Source organism: Psammomys obesus, unplaced genomic scaffold (assembly GCF_907164565.1).
Source record: "Psammomys obesus unplaced genomic scaffold, mPsaObe1.curated_primary_1811, whole genome shotgun sequence".
NCBI classification, from domain to species: domain Eukaryota; kingdom Metazoa; phylum Chordata; class Mammalia; order Rodentia; family Muridae; genus Psammomys; species Psammomys obesus.
The window spans coordinates 10,768,927-10,795,570 of record NW_026596073.1 but is presented as its reverse complement, the minus strand read 5'-3'; the positions used below and the strand labels follow the sequence as shown (position 1 = coordinate 10,795,570).

The window sequence follows — 26,644 nt, the reverse complement described above, 5'->3', positions numbered from 1 at the left end:
CGAGACTGTGAGGGCAATTAGTCAGTGCACCGAACTGTAAAGCTCCTTCCGCTGAAGAAAACTCAGGCTGAAGAGGCAGCCTACAGTAAAGAGAAAACACTTGCTAATCACATTTGTGGTAAGGAGTCATCTCCAAAGATACAATGAGATCCTACAAGTTGAGAGTGATAACTACGGTGGAACCATTTTCAAGTGGGCTTGAAACATTTCTCCAAGACAGATGCAGAAAGGCTGACAGGTTTGTAGGCCATTGTTTACACTGGCAATTCAAAACCGGATATTCAAAACAGGATAGCTACTGTTATTTAGAAAATAAGATTAAAAGGAGAAGTGTTGGCAGTGAGGAGAGAGAGGAGGCTCACCATTATCAGGAGGAAAATACAGTTGCATAGCCATGGTGAGGGGTAGTGTGGCCTTCCAAAAGATCGAAAGTGCCATACCACCAAGCAATTCCATTTCTGAGTATGAATTTCAGAAACAGCACTTGAAATTAGGATATCAAAAGGTTCATATTACTTCTGTGTTAATTGCTGTAACATCCACAAGAGCTAAGATACACCCTCTGAATGCCCATGGATAGATGAATAGATAAAGAAATCATGGTATGTGGCAAGTACAGTGACACGTGCCTGGACTCAGCTAGTTGGGAGCCTACGGCAGGGAGATAGATTGAGCTTGAAAATCGAAGACCAGACTGTGCAACACAGTTAAGACCCTTCATCCCATGCCATCTTAAAACACAAGAAACACAAAACAAAACAAGAAAACGTGGTGTACACATGCAATGGACTAACTTTAAAAAGGGTGTCAGAGGCCGTCCCTGTTCCTTCACGGTGGAAGCCACGTGGACACTGAACTGCCATGGGCTACCTCTGGGCAGGGGTCTGAGGTTATCTCCATGCATGGTCCTTGCTTGGAGTATCAGTCTCAGGAAAGACCCCTGTGCTCAGATTTTTTGGTTCTGTTGTTCTTGTGGAGTTCCTGTCCTCTCCAGATCTTACTGTTTCCCATTTCTTTCCTAAGATTCCCTGCACTCTGCCCAAAGGTTGCCCATAAGTCTCAGCATCTGCATTGATAATCTGCAGGACAGAGCTTTTCAGAGGTCCTCTGTGTCAGGCTCCTGACTTGTTCCCTCTTTTCTCCTTCTTCTGATGTCCAGCCTCTTTGCCTTTCTGGATAGGAATTGAGCATTTTAGCAAGAGTCCTCCCTCTTAATTAGTTTCTTTAGGTGTACAGATTTTAGTAGGTTTATCCTATATTTTATGTCTATATGAGTGAGTATATACCGTGTGCATCTTTCTGCTTCTGGGATAGCTCACTCAGGATGATTGGCCTGCTCTTTAATTACCTCCCCCTGAGGGGGAAGCAGCATTACCAAGCCACAGAAGAAGACAACTCAGCCACTCCTGATGAGACCTAATTGACTAGATCAGAAGGAAGGAAAAGAAGTCCTTCCCTATCAGTGGACTTGGGGAGGGGCATGCAAGCAGAGGGTGGAGGAAGGGAGGGATTGGGACGGGAGGAGGGAGGGAACCACGGGGGGGGGGGGGGGGATACAAAGTGAATAAAGTGTAATTAATAAAGAAAAAATACAGATCAATAAAAGAATACATATAATGAAGGAAAAAAAAGGATGGGATGGTGAGATGGCTTAGCAGGTACATGTGTGTGCCACCCAGCCTGGTGGCTTCAGTTCAGTGTCAGGAAATTTTGTGGTAAAGTGAGAGAAACTGTCTTTTGACCACATGTATGCCATGGTGAGCATACCCACACATATGTGTGTGTTCACAAACAAATAAAATTTTTAGAAAAGGAAATTCTGTAATGCGGCAGTGTGGACGAATAGCGAGGAGGCGATTGTTGTGTTCACTGAAACAAGTTGGTCACAGGAAAGCAAATACAATGTTATATGAGGTATTCGAAATAGTCCAGTTCATTGATGGTAGAGTGAAATGATGGTGGTTACTAGGGGCTGGGGAGAGAGAAGTAGGGAGTTACTGATCTACAGGTGTGAAGTCTTCCTCTGGTGACGGGAGTGACCGCTACAGAGCAGTGTATGCCTTTGTACCTGTAGTCAGACTACAGGGTAGTTTTTGCTTAAAGTTTTGTCACGCTTCAGCGGGATTGTGCCCATGTGAATGCACAGAGACTGTGACAGCACATACAAGACCCACACAAGTTCAAGCCCCACAAAAGCCCGGCACAGAGATGGGAAAGGAGACACAAAAGTCCCACCTCCAACCAAGAGGCTATCTGCCGTTGATTCCTGCTGGGAAAGGGAAGATGGGTGTGCTCCAGCAGTGACCCTGATAGGCCATATTCCAGGACCGATTCCACGCTCCGGAGTAGCTGGCCAACAGCAAACAGGTGTCAGGCTTCATCTTTCTGTGTGTGTTTTGGGTTTTTTTGGTTTGGTTAGGTTGTTTGACGAGTATTTTTTTATAGATTTGTTTATTTGTTTGTTTGTTTGTTTGTTTTGATTTTTTTTCTCTTTGAGAGAGAACATGAGCTTAGGTGGGTAGGGAAGTGGGCAGGATTTAGGAGTTGGGGGAGGGGAAAGAATATGATCCAAATATATTGTATGAAAAAAATTAAAGCCAATAAAAATATTTAAGTAGCTAGATCTTGTGTTAAAATTCTTATCACAATAAACCAAGAGGGTGGGGAGGAACTGAGTGTTTGGAAGGGCAGCGAGAATGCATGTAGAGAAACGAGCCCACCACAGAGTTAAACTGATCAGGGGGAGAAAAGAAATTGGATGTATAACGTGCGTATGGTAAAACTGGAACACTGCCTGAGGAAAATGAGACAGGAAGGAGTGAAGAGTTGAAGAAGTGGGGAACCCTTTTCCAGTGAGGTGGGAGCCAGGGCAGGGAGCAGACAAGCCACCTTCTGTCTGCTGCCCTACCTAGCCATGAAGATCCTGATCCCCCCACCCCCGCTCTGCTCTGTTTTGTAAAGGGGTGCCTCTTACCCAGGCTTGGGTCCTGAATCTCCCCCACACCAGTCCAGAAGGACTGCCCCTCCGCTATAGTGACAGCCATCGGGTAGGAGCAACGCCTGTACTGCATACTCAAAAGACAACACTGCGCTCACCATGTCATATCACATCCACGCTACTCGCTGTCTTCTCATACCAGATGTGCAGGGGTCTCAGCCTAAGCAGAGCCTCAGCTGCCTTCCAGTACCACAGTGTCCTGCAGTTCAGTCCGATTTGGTGACCGCGTACCTGGGCTTAGCATCAAATCCCACAAATGTTAAGTGCTCACGCAATCTCGCCTCTGCTTCTTCACTGCTGCTGATTACCAACCTGATGTCCCGAGACTCCGTGTGCACTTGTGACCAGTGTGCACAAAGTTGGCCCAAAGGGTCACAGGACTCAGAACACGCACTCACTGTGCCACTGCCATGTCGTTACAAAAGACGCAGGAAGGGCCATATGGGATGTAGCTGGGGCAGTCAGACATTCTATCCTGCATGCCACACTAGCAGAGCCCACGGTTGCTGTGCTCACCGGAGGATCTCTGAACCTTATGACCAGATCAGCCTGTGGCTCCTGTCCCTTCCTGGAGGTCAGAGGGCAATGCTGAACTGGTTTCCCTGGAAGCAATGCCCCTACCCTCCCAGAGCCACCTCATTAGCATTAGTATAAATTCTAGTGGGATAGGAAGGCGCTTATCTCACCCCTACAATGAGAAAGGTTTTAGGAACTCCACCCAGAATTCAGGGACAAAACCAGTAAATGTTCCTCATAATATCACAGATACCTCTTCTGTTAGTCTCAGTTAATTTAAGCCTGTGACCTCTGTCAGGATGCACACACATCCACTCTCGGTGCTCTCCCCCAGTCACCATCCTCTCTGCAAACTGTCAAGTTACAGACAGAAGTAGGGGTGTACAGACAGCCTGGCAGCAAGACTCTATTCTCAAGTGACTGGGAAACCAGGAGTTTCAATTTGCTTCTTCCATCCTGACATATGTGAGAGGAAACGGGAGTGTCGTTTAGGGCGTGAGGTGGCAGCTTTCAGGTGCCATCTACTCTGGTGCGTTTCTTACTACTGCAACACGAGAGGTTAAAATAGACTCACGGTATCCACTCCCAGATGCTCTTGATAGGGTGAACTTTATATTTAAAGTGACCTTTAGAGATCGCACAATTGCAGGAAATTGAGAGGCATAGTTACCAGGAACTTCCATTTTCAAGAAACGGTGTTATTTTTAAAATCTAAGCTGGAAAATATTGGAGTCTTGCCTTTCCACTGTGTAAGCCTTATTGAGGTGAGCTCTGTTCAGGAGGAGGACCAGACAGCCACCAGCAATAGAAGGTCAGTCTTCATGCCCTTTGGGCAACTTCATCCCAGGGAAACACCCATCCATGGTCTCTTACTACCTGACAGGAGTTTTCCTCCCTCATCCTCAGGCCCACAATCTTCCTAATGTGTAGATTTTGAATCTATAGTTTTTATAAAGTAGGATTCTAAGATAGGATAACTTATTATCTATATACCACATTTTCCTTATTGTTCCCCAACCTTATCCTTTTTCAACAAAACCCACCTTAGCCTCCCCTCCCCCCCTTAACAAGCATACTCTAACGGTAGACTGGGGATCCTCCTGTCTGCACACTGAAGACCCTTTATCTTTGCCTTAACTGGTTAGCACCTGAAGTGGAGTGAGCTTCCTTGCAGAGGGTTATTCATTCCATCTGGTTCATCCGAATGAGTGGGAGCTCACAGCTCATAGGCCTGTGCTCACAAACCCTCAGCAAATGAACGAATCCAGCCCCAGCATTTGTATCATCTCTTGAATTCTACTTCTGTGGCTGTTTCAGTTCAGGCGATGGCTGAAATGACCCTCGTTGGTCTTTTCAGCCTTGTTCTTTCTCTTGACCGTCTTCCCTTGACTGGCTTGTGTCTCACTTTTAGGACTCTATTTGAGCCTATCATCATCATCTTTGGTTATTTTTTTTTTTCTACTTCCCATGCAGCTTCAAATTCTGTCACTGAGTTATGTGTCAGTCATGGGTCAAAAAAAATAAATAAATGAAAAGATAAGACAATAATAAAACAAAGCAGGCATGGGCTCTACCTTCCTGGAGCATATAGCTTAGAAAGACAATATTACATTATTAAAAAGTCAGGTAGTGCAACAAAGGATATGCTTTAAGATATTATTAGATGTTGGGGCAGGGGTTATTAGAGACCTGACTGAATTATGGTCTCAGGAACAGGTGTGGCCCAGGAGTTAGCTAGGTAAAAGCATGAAAGAGGAAGACTGATGGAGAGTGAGGTGCTGTGAAGGGTGTGTTTCTGAGGCAAGGAAGCTCTGTGGTGTCCAGTGAGGAGGGAGAACAGCATGAGAGAGAGAGTGTGTGTTGTGGACGCTGGGGAGAAGCAGGGAGTGTTTCAGCTTGCTCTGCTCCACTCTAATGGCTCTGTTTCCCATAATGCCTTTGTTCCTCTCATCCTGTCCCCTCATCTAGGGACACCTTCATCATTTTCACTACTATAATCTGGCACAGCACAGTGGTTCTAGGGGAAACCTGGACGCAGACATTTCCTTATCCTGTGACTGTTGGAGGACTAATTTATCTGTGCCTCAGTTTTCTTGGTATCACCTTATACCTTGGCTGGTGTCATTACCTGCTTATTTTCTGTGTTCCCCCATCACCATGGTTCCTTTTCTCATACTTCCCAGAGATAGATGAGTATGTATGTTTACTTCCTGCAGATTAAGAATTGCTTAAAGGCAGCAACTGTTTGGCCCCTGGTATCTGGGTTTACACTTGTCTGCCCTTAATTCACTTGGGTGAATGGCTCCGCTTCTCTGTCTTGGTTTCCTACAAGAGTGACATTGCCTTCCCTGAGGGGTCTTGCTTTTATTTGACTTTTGATAAAGAGTGCGTCTGCAGAGCAATACGTCCTCAGTCATCATCTATGTTTGTCTCTCTTCATTTTATCCATTTGTAGCAAGTAAACAATCACGAATAGTCTGGCTGTTCTCTGGTTGGGAGCTTGTTCACTGAGTGATTAAATAAATGGGATTTTATTAATAGGTAAAGCAATATAACACACCCATGAGGGGGGTGCTGAGAAAAAGTAAATATGCTATACTTATGCCACTGAATGGATATATTCTAATTCTGGGGTGAGTATTTTTACCCTTAGCATTTTAAAGACAGATGAACATAACAGCCTGAGTTCAGATGAGTAGAGAGATCCATAGAACAGTGTGGAAGCCATTAAAATAGAGAATTAAAAGCAACTGATGAGAAAGTGCTGCTCACTCACGTGGAGCTTACTTTCCTCACCTATAAAATTTAATAAACTGACAACTAACCAGTCTCCACAACAACTCCGCACTCTCGAGCTGGGCTGATTCTGAGTGTTGTACATTCAGAGCGACTTAAGAGCTTTATAAAATCCTCATCGTGCTGAGGGAGAGTGTTAGGAAGGAGCCGATGGCCAGCGGTCTGGAGCCTGTCGGTGGAGGGGCAGGTAGTGTGGTTCCGCCTCATGGTGAGTTTCCTGCCGGTGATGCTCAGAGGACGCACAGCTTCTGAGTACACTCACAAGCCGCGTGGTGAGACGTGCTTGGCTGTTTGTCATTTGCTTTCACCATGTCTTTGCATTCCAAAAACAGATTTGCTCTAATGACAACTTTATCTTTAGTATTTTTAGAGATTGAATTTAAGTGTATGTATTTAAGGCTATGAAAATTTTCTTTTTTGTTCTTGTTTTTTTTTTTTTTTTTTTCCTCTTTCAGCTTTTTTTTTTTTTTCTAGGACAAATTCCTAAAGAAAGAGACTTCTCAGGATTAATTTGAATACAATTAATTTGAAATTTTAATTTAGTTCTCTTTACTGGTGGCAAGGGGGCCGGGTAAATTCATGCCATGGCCATGGCCAACATGTGGAAGTCAGAGACCAGAGACCACTCTGGGGATTCAGAGGCAGTTCTGTCTTATCTCTGCTGCCGCCCTGTGCAGCCAGGGCTAGCTGCACCAAGAGCTCCACCCCCCTGTCTCAACCAAGGAGTCCTAGGGCTGCAGATGTCCACCACTATAGCCAGCATTCTTATGTAGGTTCTGGGGCTTCCACAGCCAGTGCCTCTACCTCCCCAGCTCAGATCTGAAATTTGAATAAACCATTGAATTAACCAATGACTGTGCTTTTTGTTAAAAATTTCATTACTGATGTTGTTTTCTATTTTCCGTGAGATATTTCCTTATCTTTGATTAGAGAAGGGCTTGATTCTATAGGTTTTTTTTTTAATGATCATATTAGCTTTTTCTTTCACATCGAGCTTAGTGACATATCATGAGTCTTGAAGAACAAAACAGTGAATCTGCAATCTTACCAGAGTGAGTCTCTCCCATGTACATTTGTGTCTAGTTCCATATTGAGAGATTACATCAGAACTGAAGGCTGTGTTTAGTCTCCAAATCTGTACTTTTAAAAAAGTAGTGTTTGCTGTCTCCAGCAAGCTGTGGGATATGGATGGAATTCATGCCAACATTCCTTCTTCTTATTCTGATATCTAAATGCCATGCATTATTTAAAATGTGAAGTGGAGAGTCTGTTTTCTGATGGCTAATCAGAACGTCTTTAGGCCGGTAAGTTCATCTTCTAATGGCTTTTGTCATGGTGGCAATAAAATCACCAATGTGATGTTATCAAATCACTTTTCATTTAAGTTGTTCTATGCAGCCTTCAAAGAGAGCGGGGGGGGGGAGGAATTGGGGAGGAAAAATACAAGAACCATAGGACAAGTAGGTCACAGAGTGCAGCACCGTCAGCCGGTGGAATGCAGGGCAGGGCTGCGCGTCGGGAGACTTCAGTTCTATGCATAGCTCTGATCTTGACTCAGACGGTGACCTTGGACTACTTTCTGAAGAGCTCGCGCCTCAGTTTCATATTAGATACAATGGGGCCAGGAGGTGCTTGTGGCCTGAGGAGAGTGTATGCAGAACTCACAGACCCACAGACTGTCACAGCTGGGAGACCTTTTCAGTCATTTACTCCAATCCTTTGTTAAACAAGAATTTTTGGCGGGTGTGGGAACTAATTGCCGATCAAGAAGGCTTAGAAGGTAAGGGTTAGAAGGGCTTATCTTGGTTCATCATTTGAGAGGATGCAGTCCTTCCCACTGGGGAAGGCATGTGAGCAGGAGTGAGATGCCCCTGGATGGCTGGTGGAGTATGCTGGAAGCAGAGAGCAGACAGGATGTGGGGCCAGACTGGAAGACAGTGGTTCTCAACCTCCCTAATGCTGTGACCCTTTAAAACAGTTCCTCATGTTGCGGTGACCCCCACCACAAAATTATTTTCATTGCTAGTTCAATTTTTGCTACTGTTATGAATTGTAATGTAGATATTTTTGCAGAGAGAGGGTTGCTGAAAGGGTCGTGACCCACATCTTGAGAACCGTTGCTATAAGGCCTACAAGTCCACCCTTAGTGCCCTTCTTCCCCTAGAGATGCTCCCCACTCCTAAAACTTGTATAGTCTTCCAAATAGCACCTTGAAAACAAACAAAGGCCAGGCATGGTGGTTCCTAGGTTTAATTCCAGAACTTGGGAGACAGGCTTGAGGCCATCTGGGTCCACATGACAAGTTTTGAGCCAACCATGGCTTCATAGTGATACTCTGTCTTCTGAAAAGAAAGGAAGAGAGAGGGAGGAGGGAGGCAGGGAGGCAGGCAGGTGTCATACCAGTTATTCAGATACAGGAGCCCATGGGAGACATTTCATATTGAAAGCAAGACAAAACCCCACTAAATAAAGTGATGCCTACCATATCGCTTTTCTGTATTGCAATAGCTCTAACAGCCATGGAGCTCTCCTCTTTCTCAGCATGACTGTCCCATCGTCAAACATTTTTAGTTGTCAAGGATGTCCCTTTTTATTTTCTTCAGTTCTTTGAGAGTTTTATATCTCCACTAAGCAAGGTCTCAGGGAATCAGGGAAGGGATCTGTGGGGAGTCACTGCCAGCAAAGTTCTCTGCGGTGAAGTTTCTGGGGGCAGCTGATGCAGCGGCAAAGTTCACACTGCATGCACTATACCGCAGCCAGAACACCTCCATGTTGGGTAGTGCTGAAATCTCACTCTAGAGGCAGACTGTTGTCTGAGAACATTAAGGTTCTGGGCCAGGGAGCAGCAGGCTGGAGGACATACCTTCCCATTGCTTCTCCACCACCTTCTTCTGCTCCTCTCCCTGCCCCTCCTCCTCCTGCTGCTTCCTCCTCCTAGTTGTCCTCTTCCTGCTCCTCTGGCTGGCACCTTCTGTTTCTTTCTCCTCCTCTTCTTCTGTTCTTTTCTTTCCTTCCTTCTTCTTTTTTATTCCTCCTCCTCCTCCACCTCTTCCTTCTGTTTGTTTTCTAAAACATATCCTTACTATGTAGACTTGGCTGGTTTGGAACTGTGGCAATTCTCCTGTCCCTTCTCCTGGGTACTGAGATTTCAGGGATACATCATACACAGTTGGGATGCCCTTTTTACCACTCCCTGAGCTGTCCTGTTCATCGTGAAGCAGAAGCTTTCCATCACCACTGTTGAGTCTAGACACTAAAATGGAGTCCAGGACACAGCACCTTGTAGGGCATTAGCTCTGAGGAACTGTGACAACTGTCAACTCACACAGAGCTGATAATAAGGCGTCTTCCTTTCATGCCTGTCTTATATACCCTGCTCACTCTCCTACTTCTTCTCTCTTTTTCAGTGCTAGTGATAAAAGCAGAGCATCAGGTTAGTGTTCCACTTGAGCTGCATCCTAGCTGTAGATGCTTCTCTGAAAGGAACCTCCCCCATCCCAAAACTTGTGAGATTTGCATTCCGGCCTGAAATACAAGAACTGTAATTTTTTTTTTCTAAATAAATATTGTTGATTTTAGTGGATATTTTAGTCTCATGATTATTTTAAATCTCGATTCTGGTACCTATTATGCTGGTTATTTCTTCTGTTTCAATGGGTAGGGGTGTGTGTGTGTGTGTGTGTGTGTGTGTGTGTGTTTTATCCATCTCTGTGAGGGTATACCTGTTTGCATTCATGTGGAGGCCAAAGGACAGTCTTGGGTGTTGCTCCTCAGGTACCATCACCTTTACTATTGAGACATGCTCTCACACTGGCCAGGGGGCCCTAGGGATCTCCCTCTACACTTCCTCAGCACTGTGATTACAAATGGGTGCCACCATGCCTGTCTTTTTAAGGGTAGGTTCTGGGGATCAAGCTCATATCCTTGGGCTTGCAAAGCACCTGGCTCACAGAGCCCTTCAGTCCTCTCCAGCCCTTGAATACCATTGTAATTGTAGGCCAGAATAGCATCAATTCCCTTATCCCACTTATTGAGGAAGATTCTAAAAACCGCTGGTTCTTAGCTACCAATTTCATGCTGCTGCATGCCGCAGTAGCTAGGACCTGCCTGTCCATCCTGCTTCCTCTGTGTTTGAGAGTGCTAATGTGCTTCATAGACATTGACTCCCTGGCTCTGCACAGCTATGCCACAGGTGTTATGGCCATTGTCCTCATTCTGTCTGTGGCAGAACTGAAGCCCAGGGAAGTTAACCAGCCTGTCCGAACCACATACCTGGCAAGTAGCAACCTGGAGTCAAAACTTTATAGCCAGTGAATAATGAGTGTACCCATCTAGAGGGCAGCGAGATGATTCAGCTCTGGCCTACAGTGGACGCCAATGAAATCCAGCAATACTGACCCCACCTCCTTATCCAGTTGTTTCCTTAAAGCCTATCATCTCCTCCCATCAAGTTCTTCATAAAATGTGTAGTGGGTTGTTGTGAGTTATATTTGTCCTATTGGGCTGTTGAACACTGCAATGCATTCCTTGCTTCTAACTTTACTGGGCACCTCTTATCACCCTCCATTTATATTTCTTCATCAGCCTCTAGAACTCATTATTTTCCTCTCCTCGTGTTTGAGATCACCTTCAAAACCTCCGTGTTCTGTTTCCAGAGTCTGTCCTGTTAACCTCCCTGGTAAAGAGTCACTGACAGTGGCCAGGATTCTAGCCTGTGTTGGAATATGAAAACACAAGCATCTCTGTTAAGTCTAACTGGTGAATCATTGCTGTAAACACTTTTTCGTGCTTACTGCTGATGGCAAAATAATCAGAAATGCCAGCCTGACGCATTTGAGCCTTTTCGTGTGTGTGCCCTTTCCCAATAAATTCTTTCTGTGTTTGTTCCCCAGAGTCTGTCTCCCTGCCCTTTCACATCTGCTCACAGGGTGTCTCCTCCCTCGCCTCAGGCACATTTGAGCACTCCTTTTATTATCTCTGTACTGTGCACACGACCATTGCATCTTGAAATGGATTTTAGCCATAAGGAATAGCAAGCATTCACAGAACACCTCAAATAAACATGTCCAAAGTCGTGCTGGGTAGTGGGAGTGTAGACAGAGTGTCCCTGCCCTCATGCTTACCGCTGATGGGCAAGCCAACAAGTAGGGGTGTTCCTGATGCCTGCCTGTCGTGGGTGTTAAGCGAATGTCAAGTGGCTGAGTGGAAGAGAACCAGATCCCATGAAAGTCTCTTTAAATGCCCAAGTATATGTCTAGAAACTGTGTTACTCTAGATTTAGAAGCCCATGACAGGAAAAGTATGCATGTTTGTCTTGGGTTATGTACAGCTCTAAGGCTCCATGCTACTGTCATGGCAGTACAATGGGCAAGGAAGTAGTCCCTCTCTGTAACATTAATAGTGGTCAGAGGGCAAAAGAAAAGAAAGTGGGTCTCACTAGAATACATACTGCTCACTGCATAGAAGCCTGCTGTGGATTTCTAACTCCTTTTTTTTTTTTTTTTTTATCATGTTCAGGTGACCAGTCTGCTGTTAATTATTTACGTATTATTTTCTTAAACACTGGATAGCGTATGGTACAGGGTTGAAGTCAAGCTGCTAGCACACAGAGGTCCTATTATTCAGTCACAGGTCACTGCTTTAATTATTGTAGGTGTTTGTCAATGGTACCTTCTTTGTAGAAACATATTAAAGAAGGACTTATCTTGTCAGCTAATTTTATTATTCAGAAGTATTTTAATATCTGCTTAATGCATTTCAACTAAGAGGCACAATTGCACAGCAGACGACAACAAAACTAAGTGTAAAGCGATTTGTTAATGAGTCCTGTAGTTTGTGATTTAGGGGTCCAGACACATGAGTCATTGGTAGTCTGGCTAGAAACACTAGCCTGTTTCTCTGTTTCTGCACGCAGTAGGAAAGGGTGTATATACCCCCCCCCACACACACACACTTATATATATATATGTGTGGGCTTCTAACAGTTGGGAACCTTGTAAAGGGACAGCATTATAGCAGGAGGTAACCCTTCCTTCAAGCTTCCATAAGAAGAGATAGTCACTTGGTCTTTTCCAGCCCAAGGAACATGTTTATCTTTTTGCCACAGATGCCAGAATAATAGTACAGTACTGATATGTGGGGTTGATAAAAGTGAAGAAATGGGCAAGTGGGTGCGTTTCCTTCATTGAGGACCTAATTATAGGGACTCGGACTTAACCGAGGCACACATTAATGGTAATGAGCTGAGTAGATTATGAAGTGAATTGCTGTGGGATAAGGTATATGGATAGCCATGCACTTGCCTGGGCGCCTTTCATGTGTGCCCAGCTCCGTGTCACAGATTGTGAGGCCAAAATGGGGATTACCTGGGAGGAGCAGCTTTTGGGGGTCCCCCAGAGGAGGTAGAGCAGGGATGTGCTCTACCAGCAGGATGTGCTGGAAAAACAAACCATTACACAGTGGGGAGGCTGGGCTCAACAAGGGTTTTGAAAACAAGCAGGGAAGGGGCTGGGCTCAGTCAGTGCCTGAGTTTGACTCCCTGAAGGGTAACAGTCAGGGGGAGAAACCTGTTGTGGCCACAGATGCTTTTAGTTCTAGCACCTGGGAGGCAAAGAAGACAGGCAGATTCCTGAGCCATCCTCAACTATCCGGCAAGTTCCGTGCTCCTGAGAGACACTGTGTCTTAGTTAGGGTTATTATTGCTGCAATGAAGCACCATGACCAAAAAGCAACTTGCAGAGGAGAGGGTTTATTAAGCTTTCACTCCTAAGTCACTTTTCATCGCTGAGGGAAGTCAAGACAAGAACTCAGACAGGGCAGAAACCTGAAGGCAGGAGCTAATGCAGAGGCCATGGAGGAGGGTGCCTTACTGGCTTGAGCAAGAAAGCTTGCTCAGCCTGCTTTCTTATAGACCCCAGGACCACCAGCCCAGGGATAGCATCACCCACAATGGGTTGTGGTCTGCCCCTGACTCATTAATTAAGAAAATGCTCCACAGGTTTGCCTACTACCTGAGCATTTTCTTGAGGCTCCCTCCTTTAAGATGACTTTGGCTTGTATCAAGTTAACATAAAACTATCGAGCACACCTTGTGTTGAAAATGTAGATAATGCCCAAGAAATGGCCCTTGAGGTTGACTTGCAGCCTACACACACTCTCTCTCTCTCTCTCTCTCTCTCTCTCTCACACACACACACACACACACACACAAACATCTGCACCCCCAAACATCTGCACACCCCCAGAACTCCACATGAACATATGCATACCCACTCATAAGAGAAAAAAAAAAGCAGAAAAGTAAATATGATCACTTGTTTTGGAAATTATCTGAAAATAGTTGGCACAATCTGTGAAAACACAAGTAAATACACATGGACTGTTTAGGCAAATACATCTATGGCATTTGCAGTTTCAGGCAAATATATGTGGCCTTTGAAAGAATCCCCCAGAAGTCTAGAATCGTGCTTCTCCTCCTCCCGATTTGCTCAGCTTCAACTCAGTGGTATAGATTCTCACTTCATGGTTTGAAGTCTTTGGCCATTCTCTAACATCTGTTGAACTCCCATTTTGAGTTTCGCAGGATGCATTGCTCTTCTAGGTCCGGGCACCCCAGGTAGACAACCGAGTGGAGCTGACTTTATGAGGACCCCCCTGGGTGTGGCTGACCCTGCATTGTGCTACCCCCACTTCAGGTCTTACTACTTGAGAAGCCCTTGCCATCTTGACTTTTCTCGAAGGAATCGAGGGAAAGAAAGTGTTTCTTGATCTTCTTTAAAATGCCATCTTTCTGCTGCACCCAGTGTGCCCAGTCGTGTTCAGACAGGAAGGATCTACAGTGACATTTCAGGGGATTCCTTACCCTGCTCATTTCCTTGAGAACCAAGACGCTGAAGCTCTTGCCAGCCCTCCGAGCACCCAATGGAATCCCTGCTCGTGAGCTTATTTTGGGTTCATCAGTGTGTTTGTCATCCTCTCCCTGGAAACGGTTTCTCACGCCCACGTAGCAAGTGTGCTATCTGCGATTATTCTGTGTCCTCTTTGCCTGCAGCAGTGAGGGCTGAGAACATGATTCAGCTTAGGGAAATGACACAAAATGTGGCTGTTAGGTCTTTCAAATCCGGCTCTTTCTCTGTACACAGTCCCTGCCCTGGAAACAAGCAGATTTGAACACCAAGTTCCTAGGATCAGGGCAGGACCCAGAAGACACATTGATACCTTCCTGCTGCTGTGAGAAAACACGTGACAAAAGCAACTTCAAGGAAAAAGGGATTCATTTCCGCCCATAGTTGGCGTTTTCATGCTGTCCTGGTGGAGAAACCTTCGTGGTGAGAGTGGCTGTGACGAGGTGGCAGAAGCCAGAGGCAGCAGAGACGTGAAAGCTAGTACTGTTTTCTTTTTCTCTTCCAACAGTTCATGCACATCTTTCTGTCTGCAAAACTTGACAGTGGTGCCTGGTTTTGGTTTGTTTTTTTTTGTTTTGTTTTGTTTTGTTTTGTTCTGTTTTGTTTTTTATTTTTCCTTAAGAACAAAATAGGAGCCTTCACAGACAGGAGTTACACATAACATTTGTCTGATGTCAAGGATTTAAGAATCAGCTGGAGAAGACAGACAGGATGTGTAAAAATAATGAGCATGCAGGATGAAGAAAACCAAAAGGTGCATGACACTGTGTGAGCCCAGAGTTGTGACAGCTCCCTCAGGCTTCTCAGAAAATCTGTTGAGACACTCACTGATATGGACCACATTAACTGGCCCTAGCATCATCTAGTTCTGTTAAGTGATATTTGTAGGATCAGTTTACTGTATGACTTCTGTTTATGTTCCTGATTAGAGAGGGCTTTAATGTTGTTAAGGGCTTTTTTTTTTCTTGCCTCTGCCTGACAGGCATGTGGTAGAATCGGAAGACATCATTTGCTTGTTAAGCCTGTCCTGTCTGTCAGGGATTGGAGAGCAAGGAAGTCCTCTATACCAAAAGGAATTTTAATCTGATCAAAGGAACTGCCCATGAAAAAGATGCCCAGAGAAGACACAGTTCTGCTACCATTTCAGAACCATTTTTTGACAGCCATTTTCACTGCCATCTCTCCTCAGATGCCCCCACCGGAAGCTCCTGGAGTGCCTTATTTCCGCATCTCATTTAGCTCTCAGGAGTAAGGTAGATTTTATCACTGCGCTGTTGTGGTTTGATTAGGAAATGCTTCCGCCTACAAGCTCCTGTGTTTGAACACTCGATTTCCAACTGATGTCACTGTTTTGGAAGGTTGTAGTCTTTAGGAGGAGGAATCTCAATAGAAGAAGTAGGATTTTTAGCTGGCTCTACCTCCTGTCTGCTCTGCTTCCTGACAAGTCTACAATGTCATCGGCTGCTACCAGTGTGTTCCTCATTACGTCGAACCGTCTCCCTTAAACTATGAGGCAAAATAAATCCTTCCAGCCTTCCTTACGTTGACTTTCATCAGGTTGTTTTTTTTTTGTTTTTGTTTTTGTTTTTGTTTTTTTTTTTTTTCATGACAATAAGAAAAGTCTTGGTCACACTCATTTTAGAGATGAGAGAACTAAGATGTGAAGCACAGATTAGACATTTACCTCAAGGTCAAGGTTGTCTAAGTCAGATTCATGTTCTTAAATAATGCGTGGTACTCCCAGATTATTTAGGTCTTTCCTTCAGCGTGTACTGAGTTATACTCGCTCTACTTTATAACATACTTTATAAGTTATAATATTGCTCCAAAATAACACACCTGCCACGTTGGTGCCTCTCTTGCCACAGTCAAATGCAGCTTTCTCTCTGCACACACTGCAAGTTTGGAGCTGACTTGACTTCTTCCTCAAAGAGTAGGTAACCCCTGTGCAATTGCACATTGCCACTCTCAGTCAGCCTGGAAAGGACAGTGGAGGAAGACTGGAGGGTGTGATTAACATTTGCAGATGAGTGGTGAGCATTTTATCCTTGGCAAGGAGCCCTCGAGAGCAAAGCCACGCTCTGGAGATAGCTGCCACCCGGCTTTTAAAAGTCCTTATCACAGACATGTTGTTACTAGCCTGTGAGAGTCGAAATGAGCTCGTAGGGGTGTAAGGGGGAAAAAAAAACCTTTACTCTGTCAGATTTAATGGCTGAGGACTGTGAACAAAATTGACAAATAACACGCTAGCAGGAGGAAGTGCACACAAACTTGATGTGTTATTAAGTATGTTTTATGCATAGGACGTCAAATCAACGACGTGGTTAGACTTGGAGCATGCATACTTAGTGGGGTAAAGAAAAAAAAAGACTCCAGTGATAGACACATTGGCTTTTAGGAGGGTAAGTTTGTGATAACGTTTGCCCCTACAAGCTTGGGTGATCTTCTCTGAAGACTGGAACCCTCAGAGAAGAAACTTGTGGTAGCCTTGTGTCCCAGAAGTTGTGTGGTTATGCAGATGAGGGAAGTTTCTAGAAGGAATGTGTCCTCCAGGTTTCCAAGCGTGTCCCTGCAGCAGAGAAACTCACTCTAAAGCTCACTGTGTGGCTTATCCCTGTCTCCCTGTTGCCCTCAATGAACAATGCAAGTGTCCTGCAGCCATATGGAAAGACAAGGAGGCTTTTCTCCCTTCTTGAAAAGGTCCTACGATTGCTTCCCCAGCAATGAGACATACTAGCTAATTCCTCTCAACAAGGACGGTTCGGTTATACCAAAGTCAAATTCAACTTCCTTCATATTTGCTAGAGAGCAAAACTATGGCCTTGAGCATCTTAAGTATATATTCTACAACTATGTACTTCTGGTATCCAGCAAGTCTATTGTCTAATTTTTAGTATCTTTTAGTAGGGAAAAAAAACCTTCAAGGATTATGTTTTTTAATTAGTAATCAATAGAGAAAATCTGGTGTTTTCACTGAGTACCTTTTAATTCATTCTCTTTCTAGAAGGCCACAGGTTATGGTATTGCTAAAAGCCAAAATATTCAGTAACACTCTGCTATTGGTTGGGTTCTGAATGACCCACATAGCTCTGGAAGATATTATTACTTTTGGAGGGTGGAACCTATCAGAAGGTCTTTAGGTCACTGAGGCCTTAGTTTAGAAGATGATTATATAGGACCCTTGTCTGCCTTTCCCTTCATTTCCTGTTGATGAAGAGAACAGTTGCTTTGCTTGTGCCCAGCAATTCTAAGATTCTAGGGATCAAACTCAGGTCCTCATGCTTGTAAGGCAGAAGTGCTGTTTCTCCAGAACCATAGGTAGCATTTTATTTAAATATAGGTGTACACATTTAAGGCTGTCTAACAACACACACACACACACACACACACACACACACACAGAGAGAGAGAGAGAGAGAGAGAGAGAGATTAAGTTAAGCTGTCAAAGAACACATATGTGGCTTTCCTGGTAGATTTTTACCTCATTGCCTCCATGGCAAGAGCACAGAGTGCCCATGCTTCAGCTCTTTCATGGTTTCTGTCTGGAGCATCCAATGTCAAAACCCAGGCTGACACTGACCTGGTATTGTGAAAGCATTGTTGTCCTCGGGCATGATAAGCTGTAAGCATTGTTGTAGTGCTACTCAGTCCTGCAGATCTGAGGCCTTGGGCTCCGCATATTAAGAAGCCTTCAAGTGATTTCGTCATCAGTCTTCCAAAAATGCTATCCTGCTCTTTCAAAATATGACACATGCCTTACTTTAGATGAATGTGCACACATTCTTTTTTCTTCCCTCTAGGTTACCCTAATAAAACACCAGAGCTTCTTCTTCCCTTTTCTTATGTTATAACAGTTGGGCAGCTAGCATTTTCTTTCCCATCAACCTTGGGTACCAAAAGGCTCAGAAATAAGTTTTATTTAAACTAAGCATAGGCTTATCTTAGTGGAGTTTTTTGCTTTTTCTGCACCCTAATTATACCGGCCTTGTTTTTTACTGTCAGGCTAAGGATTTTATTTGCTTCAAATCTCCTGTTTGTATTATCTAGATCAGGCTCTTTGTGAAACTGGGTCATGTTATAAATAATAAATAAGATTTAAAGCAGGCCTAGATTGCACCTGCTTGGAAAGACTCACGTGATGAAGTCTTAACATTTTTGGGGGTCCTTTGGCCATCAGCCATGCCAAAGGCCTGGCATGTGAGGTTAACATCACGATTAGGGCATTATCTTGACCAAAGAAATGATGAAACACGTGAGACTTTATAAATTTTGCCAAAAGTGTACACAACATCTCCAACGATACGGAATGAGTAAGGCTTGGTAGCTTTTAGTAATAAAGGTGACATCTAAATGCTGTGCAGCTTCCATGGCTTGAAAGGACTGGAGTTTGGCAATGCCTACGGTTTAACAGTAGAGTGTGCACAGAACACTGCAAGGCCAAAGGTTCAATACCCAGTATCAAAGGTAGGGGAAAGGAGTGGGAGGGTTTACAAAATCAACTCTAGATGTACAAGATTGAAAAAGCGCAGCAAAAGGAGTGTAGCTGGCAGAAAGGATGGCTTATTGTCTTCCTAAAATGGGTCAAAATCTTAGCATTGTAGTAGCTTGCATAATGAGAAAAATCCTGTACTCAGAGAATTGAGGACTTCTGAGGATCTGGAAGGGCTTCCTTCCCTCTAGGGTCTCAGGGAGAAAGCTTTTGATAGCGTGTCATCTCATGTCTTGGTTGGTGCAGTTTCCATACTATCATATTCCTAAATTATGATGCTGTGTAAGTTACGGTATGAGTGTGCAGGATCTCTGCATGTACACATGTGTATATATTGCGTGTGGAGGCCGGGGGTTGATGTCAGCAGTCTCTCACTATTGCTCATTCTTCCTCTGCAAGTCATTATGTCGAGACTCACCTCCAAATCACAGAGATGGCCCCGGCTCTGCCTCTGGACCGCTGGGATTAAAGGCGTGTGCTGGGCTGTCTTGTCTTTTGAAATAGCATCTCTTACTGAACTCATAGTTCAGCGATTGGCTATAATGGCTGTCCAGTGAGATCCAGGGATCCATTCATTTCCATCCCTAGAATGGAATTGCTAGGATTGCAGATATGTACAGCTAAGTTTGGCTTTTACATTGGCACTGGGGGCGTGAACTCAGACCCTCAGTATTGCACAGTGGGCACATTGCCAACCAAGGCAGCTCCTGACTCCCAGTTGAGACTCTGGTAAGAGCAGCAGAGTCTTCTTTTTTTAATTAACTTTTCTTTTTTCTTTTTAAAGATTTCTTTATTGTTTATACAACATTCTGCCTGCACACTAGATCTTATATAGATGGTTATGAGCCACCATGTGGTTGCTGCGAATTGAACTCAGGACCTTTTGGCAGAACAGCTAGTGTTCTTAACCTCTGAGCCATCTCTCCAGCCCCCCAGAAGAGTCTTAAATTGAAGAGATTTCTCATTTTATTTTATTTATTTGTGTTACTCACCATCTGCTTCCCCCACTGGCTGATGGAACAAGTACTGTGAACCGTAACCTTTCCCAGTTGGTGAGACAGAGTCTCAAGATGATGCGTCCCACACCTCTGTGTCCCTGTGTCACTTGATTAGAATCAGGGCTGCTTCCTGTGGCAATTCCATACCATGGTCTGAACTTACAGCCCTCTAACTTCTGGCCCTACCAATACGTGTGCGTGCTCTGTCCTATCTCTGTCTTTTCCTGTGAAGGTACATAGTAAGCACTCACAGGCAGTCCACATGCCTCATAGACTCGTGTGGAAGCTGAGAAAATCCCCAGGACCTAAGTAGCAATTAGCACTGGATAGTCTGGGAAGCGGCTAACGATGGCACATTCTGCATCCTTTCATCATTAGACCTCGACGTCATGCCTCTTGCACAATTCTAAATAAAATAAAAGTCTTTCAGAGTTTCTGAAAGACTTCTGGGCTGCACAACTCAGCTTCTGAGAGAGCTGAACGAAGGACGGAAACAAGTACCACTTGAATCTAGTTTGCAAAAAGCTGACTTAAAGGTAAATAGATAACACAGGTTAAAAAAAAATCACACAGCTACGGTTTCAAATCACTTTAGACTGTGTGCGCTCAGGCAGACTAAACCTCCCATCATTTCCTTAAAAAAAAATTCTGCTTTTTTTGTCTACATTTTTAAGAGTTCTCTTCAGGTTCACCATATAACATCGTGGGGGGAAAGGAATTCTAAGCCAAATAATTTTGGCTGATCAACCTGGAGGAAATAGATAACTGAGGCAGGAGAAAACCTTCCATTAAGGTACTGTAAGCCCAGTTGGAGTGAGTGAAGAAGCGATTTAAAGGTGATCTCAGTGAGTCACGGAAACAAGTGACTAGTCACCTGAGAGATTAGTTTTTCCTGTCCAAGGAAATTGTGGGGCGTCTTAGAGCTGTCTTAAGTAGAAATAGAAATGCATGGTTTTTAAGGAATTATATATATATATATTACCGCCTCCAAAAGAGGATTTGTTGAAGCAGTTCAAACTCAGCTCAAATGAGTCATTTTAGTTTGTCCCTTCAAGCTTTAAAACACAAGGGTTGCCCAGGAGCAAGGAGACAGAATTCTAGGAAGTTTTGGAGGAAAACAAGCTTGTGGATCCAACAGTTTGCAGGTGCTTCCTTCTCTGCTGCCTGTTTCCTTCTCGTTTTCTCCAACAGTGCTCTCTCTATGGTGACTCTGGCCTCCTCCTAGTTGCTGTTTCACTGGCTCATTTGTTTGCTTTTGTGATAAAGGTATTCAGTAACATCCTAAGTAATGACCGGAGAAAGAATACAAAAGAGGGCGTGCACGTACACACACACACACACACACACACACACACACACACAGAGAGAGAGAGAGAGAGACAGAGAGAGAGAGAGAGAGAGAGAGAGAGAGAGAGAGAGAGAGAGAGAACAGAAGCATTTTACCGGGAAATTAGTTATAAAAACACATTACTTATGCAAATGACACACGCAGTTACTATAGTAATAAAAACCCAACTCTTTCTTCCCCTTCCCCTTGCTTTTAGCGCCATCAATTTCCAGTGCTTGGTTCCTTGGTATCAACTGTGTGCATGCTTCTGTGCATCTGACCCTTCTGATGAAGAATCTAGAACTCCTCTTTGTAGCAATAGTTTTAAAGGCATAGAATAGTGTTTTCCAGAATGAGCATCCTGAGAGACAGGTTGGACCTTCGCTTTCACGCTTAGGCAGGGTCATCAGCCAGCTGTGGTCACCTGTAGCTGGGAAGAGAGCTGTGGCAACGCTGGCATTGCAGATCCCGAAGACTCTGGACGTGACAGCGACTGTCTTTGTACCTGGGTTATGTTGGGGCGTTGGCCTCTACTCCATCAGACCCAGGCTGCAACACAGGCAGGCTCAGCAGCAGCAGCAGCGGCAGCAGCAAGAAGTTATTTAACAACAAATGCATGTCAAACAACAGACTGCACAATGCCACGGCCCTGTTGCATCCCACAGGAGGAAAGAAAGGATGCAAACTTAAGTGAACGACAGACAGCCCAGGTCTTGAAGACAGTGGGTTGCTATGGGAGTAATCGGAGTGATTTCTGCAAGCTGAACGTGATTTGGGGCTTGTTGCTACAATGATTTCTGTGTTCATTTAATATAAATTTTCATTGAAATGCCAACTAGAATCTCACTTGATGCGCAAAAATTGAAATTATGCAACAAAGAAGAGAAGCACGGGGAGGCGGTCGTTCCTGACTCAGCGTGTGCCACTGTTTCTGCTGTTGTGTGATAGCCGTACCTTGGGAAGGGAGCAGCACCCGGTGCCCCTTGTCAGCCTCCGGGGAAATAAGAGCTAGGGCTAATGAGAGCTCCCAGGCATGTATTTCCTGTTAAAGGCACTGCCCTTGGGCTCTGAAGCCTTGGATGTTCTTGGTGATAGTGGGATAAATTATTTTGCAACCTTTTTCTGGAGGAGGCATGGCTACATACCCTACAGCTGTAAGATAACAGAGCAAACCTTTCCTGTGGGTTTGCCTCTTGTATGAAAGCTGAACTCCCAGACATCTGTCTAATGGCCAAAGATGGGAGAGCATGGCCTCTGGAGCATGTCTCGCCTTTACTTTCTGTCAGAGACGAGTGTAGGAATTGAAACAGTGTCCACACTGACAAGACAGAAATAAATCTATTGCTGACACTTTGCGAGATCTACTAAGAGAGTGAGCGATGGCTCAAATGGATGATTGGTTTCACACAGAAAACACTGATGGTGTATTCAGTTCATCCACTGCCTGATTGGTAATAAAACCTTTGGTTCTTATAGCAAAGTCCAGCAGATCTAAGAACTGCCAGGGGCGCCCAACCTTTTGAAGCTACAGTGTGATGTAGTGCTCTTTCAGTGTGTTGTTCTGCATTCATAGATATCTTGGGATGCATGTGGCCGACACTGCAGGTTAGACATGCCTGTGGGCTATGTATATTTCTTCTGTCACTGTAACTTGAGCAATGTCTTTTTTTCCCCCTTGAATGGAAGGCACTTGGGATCCATTTAAATGCCATGATGGAGTTCCAGAATGCCCACCTGTCAGTAACATTAGCCTCATTCATGCCCATTGGCCAGTGAGATTAAAGGATGAGAAAGAAAGAGGAAGCAATTTAGGATGGAGGAAGTGATAGCAAAACGATGCTACACCTTTGACATTTTGCAGCATGCAAATGATATAATAAGTGATATGCAAATTTGCAGCAATTACTTGATTCAAGAGCTCACAGCTTTTTTGGAGATGGCTTTGAAGCAGACAGTATGATGTCTGTAATCAGAGTCTTCACTTTCAAGGGTGATTATCCCCTGGGCTGGAAAGCGCTTGTCTGCAGGTTGAATCGTTTGCCCTTAAGACTGACTGCCTTTCTTTCCTGTCCCTGACTCTCTTGCAGACCAGAGGACGTTCTCCTGCACCGCACGCATGATGAGATTGTCCTCCTGCACTGCTTCCTCTGGCCAGTGGTGACATTTGTGGTGGGTGTTCTCATTGTGGTCCTGACCATCTGTGCCAAGAGCCTGGCGGTCAAGGCAGAAGCCATGAAGAAGCGCAAGATCTCCTAACAGGGAGGAAGATTGCGGGAAGCCAGGCAGAGAGGCTGCCGTGTTGGCACGCGCCTACCCTGCAGAGCCCACACTTGGTGGTGCAGGAGATGGAAGGGGCCACAACAGGCCTCCAAGAGGCCCCTTCCTCAACGGCGACAGAAACAGGCCCAGATGGAAACCTCGGAACTCATCGCCTGTATTCCATGTGCTGTAGCAATGGCTAAAGGGCCAAGCTCTTAGCTATGTGGAGTGACCAACTGTGTGGAAAACCCTCTGAGAAGCTGGTTTTCTTTGGAAAGTAACAGTGTATTATTTGTATAGTGTAGTATACAAACCATTATGATTTATGCTACTTACAAATATTAAAAATACAGTGCTCTGTGTTCTTTTTCTATTTTCTTTTTTATGCTTATATCATCAGTGTATTTAAAAAAAAGGGGGGTCTAATAGTTTTCACTTAGTTCTTTTAGACTGAACTTTTACTTGATTGTGAGCATACGAATCTTCAGAGCCGCTGACCTTACTGCGTAACTGCCGGTCTCCACGAGTAAACAGTATCTTGACTCCTACTTGAAAAAGGAATTCTGCAGTGGTAACCCAGTCTCCAGCTACTCCCGTCGCTTTCCTTAGAAGACTGAGAAAAGATCATTATTTCTGGCCAGATGACTTTGTGAGAGAGGGACAGGATTCTGGAGGAGGCCTGTCCTTGCTCTGGGGAGACTGAATTTTTATTTCTCTGTTCATGCTATTTATTCATTTATTTGAAACGCTAGGTATCAAGAGTGTAGCACATGCCAGACAAGTTCAGGACTATTGAGCCGAATTCCCAGCCTCATTGTTCATGGGTTTTGTTTGTGTTGTTTTTGGCAGGTTTTTTTTCTCTGTGCAGTACAATAGACATGACGTAAAGAACACTCTTCCGTTTGTAGTTAAATGCTGTTTTTTTTCCTCTAACAGGGTCAGCACAAGTGTTTTATTTTCCTTGCCTCTGTCCTTGCGTTCATGTTCTCCTGTAAAAGCAGGGTGACTGCTGAGGTTGTTCAGTTTGCTCAGACAGGACTGGGGGTGCAGCCTGGCCCACCCCACTGCTGCTGGGCTTTCTGTGCCTTCAAAAGTGCAGCAAAGCCAGGTGTGTTGGCACACATGGATCTCTCTATGTTCAAGGCCAGCCTTGTCTACATAGTGAATTCTAGAACAGCCAGAGCTACATGGTGACATCCTGTGTCGTTAAAAAAAATAATAATAAAAATAAAAAGTACACCAGAAACCATCATCTTTCCATCTGTTTACAGACTCGAATTTCAGATACCAACCATGAGTCCCAGCAGATATAAGATCCCTTTCCCATTTACCTCGCAAAATTAAGCCTTCGTTCAGATGAGGTGCATATCTTCAGTGGAGGAGTGACAGTGATGGCTTAGCGTTGGCCTTGGCCTTCTTCTCACGCTGCAGGCACGCTGCCCTTAGAATGAAGTTGGGGTTTAAGGGCAGGCTCACCTCAGTTATTTCCATGGGGGTTTTGAAAACTGAGTGGGGCAGTGACTCCCTCACTCATAGTCTACACCTCACTGTTCCCTGAACTTCAGAGTGGAAGCTGTCAAGAGCACCTTACTCCTCTACAAGAACATTGGAAGAACGCAGTCATCTTTTTTTTTTCTTTTCTAATTCAGGTGTTATAGGTTTCACTGTGAATAAGGCCTGGAACACACTATTTATGACATCCTTTGAGGCTGCTTCAGTGCCTTGACTTCAATCCCAGTTTTCTTTTGCAGTATCCTTGTTGTCTTAGCAACACAGAACTATTCTGAAGCACCGGGTACCACGGAACCAGGAATCAGAGAAAAACCATCTTGGCATCACACAGAGGGCAATGATGTCTGTGTTATGTTCATCCAAGTATCCACACTTAACTGACTATAGAGAACACACAACCCTTAAGCGCCCATGGACATATGTCTCTGCTGGAATAAAAGCAAGTCAACATGTTAATCAATCTGAGTTTCCATTTGTCAATTTGATGCTCATGACTTACATTAACTATATGCGTCTCTTTAAGCTCAAAGAGTATATATGCCACTATGCTGTAGGGTGATTTTTGGAACAGGGTAAGCACACTGAACCTACATGAAGTCACATGTGGTTTTCAGGACTTGTTTACAGCTAGTTCAATGTGAGCTTCCTTACTTGTTAAAAGTAAAACCCAGAGGTTTGGCAAGGAGAAGAAGCTCATAAAAGATAAGCTTGATTTCTTAGTATTTTCATTCCTTTTTTTGTGTGTATGTAAGTCAGAAAAAGGACCAAGCTGCTATAACACAAGCCCCCAAACAGGACGGTTTATGTAAGATGCAAGTTTATTTCTTCCGTGGCAATCCAGAAGTAGTTGGTAAGTGGAGAGTGGGTAGGCAGGCTGTTTGAGATTTGCCTACCTGTGTCTCTCTTATGGTCAGTACTACATATGTACCTTCCAGCCTGGAAAAGAAAGGATGTCGGGATTAAAGCTGTTGTCTTTAAGCACATTTCACCCATCCCTTGTCCCCACAGTGCAGTCTCTTGAGTATTCGTGCACAGCCTTCAGGAATGCTTGAGCCTGTATCTGCAAATAGACACAAACCCTGCAAAGGCTCTAAGGGTGGGGGGGGGGAGCTTCTATTGCTAAAACAAAGAAAGAGGGGAATTAACCCTAAGGGAAAAGTGAAAGGAGAGGGACAGAAGCACTGGCTCATGCTTCGGCAGAGCAGGCAGAGCAGGAAGCAACATCTTGGCTACATCACTGGTCGGTCTAGGAAGGGTTGCTCCAGCCTATTGTTTTCACAGCCCCTATTTCGATCCCTAAGAAATTATTGCCAATACACTCCGTGAAACTGAAAATCTGAGGGACATTCCAGTTTATCTGCCACCTGTGTTCAGATGCAGATCTATAGAATAGATTGCTTTAGGAACTAAGGAGGCTTTCCTAAGCCAGGCATGTAAGTTCATCTCACTGTAATAACAGCTCAAACTCAACTCTTGATCTCATTGAATACCATCAAGCCTCACTTTACCCTCAGACTCCACAATGGTATCACAAGCTCTTGGAAGGCCAGTGGCTCTTCCTTTGGCCCCAGTAGGAAGCTGCAATCACATACACGCTGGCACCCAAGCCTAGCCTCATGAACAATAAAAGCGAAGCCAGTGAAATAATTTATGGACCCACTTGGGGTCCTGCTCTGTCTCCTCGGAAAGCCTCAGTGCATGTACACACACACAAAACAAAACTTTTGATATTTTCTTGGTGTGTATATGTGTATTATTAGCAACACCTGAATTTAAATTCACAACACCTTGCTGCATTTTGGGTACTGGTGATGGCATTTTAAATTGATCCCCATGATGAAACAA

At 44.5% G+C, this 26,644-nt stretch overlaps 1 protein-coding gene across 1 annotated transcript in view; it reads left to right on the top strand.

Moving 5' to 3' along the window:
* The window catches only part of Kcnmb4 (potassium calcium-activated channel subfamily M regulatory beta subunit 4), a 53,341-nt gene extending 28,098 nt beyond the window's left edge, over nt 1-25,243 (top strand). Inside the window, exon 3 of the mRNA XM_055626025.1 lies at nt 23,116-25,243. Coding sequence (XP_055482000.1) covers nt 23,116-23,284 — 169 coding nt within the window. The 3' untranslated portion in view covers nt 23,285-25,243. The remainder of the gene's footprint in view (nt 1-23,115) is intronic.
* The last annotated feature ends 1,401 nt before the right edge of the window (nt 25,244-26,644 follow it).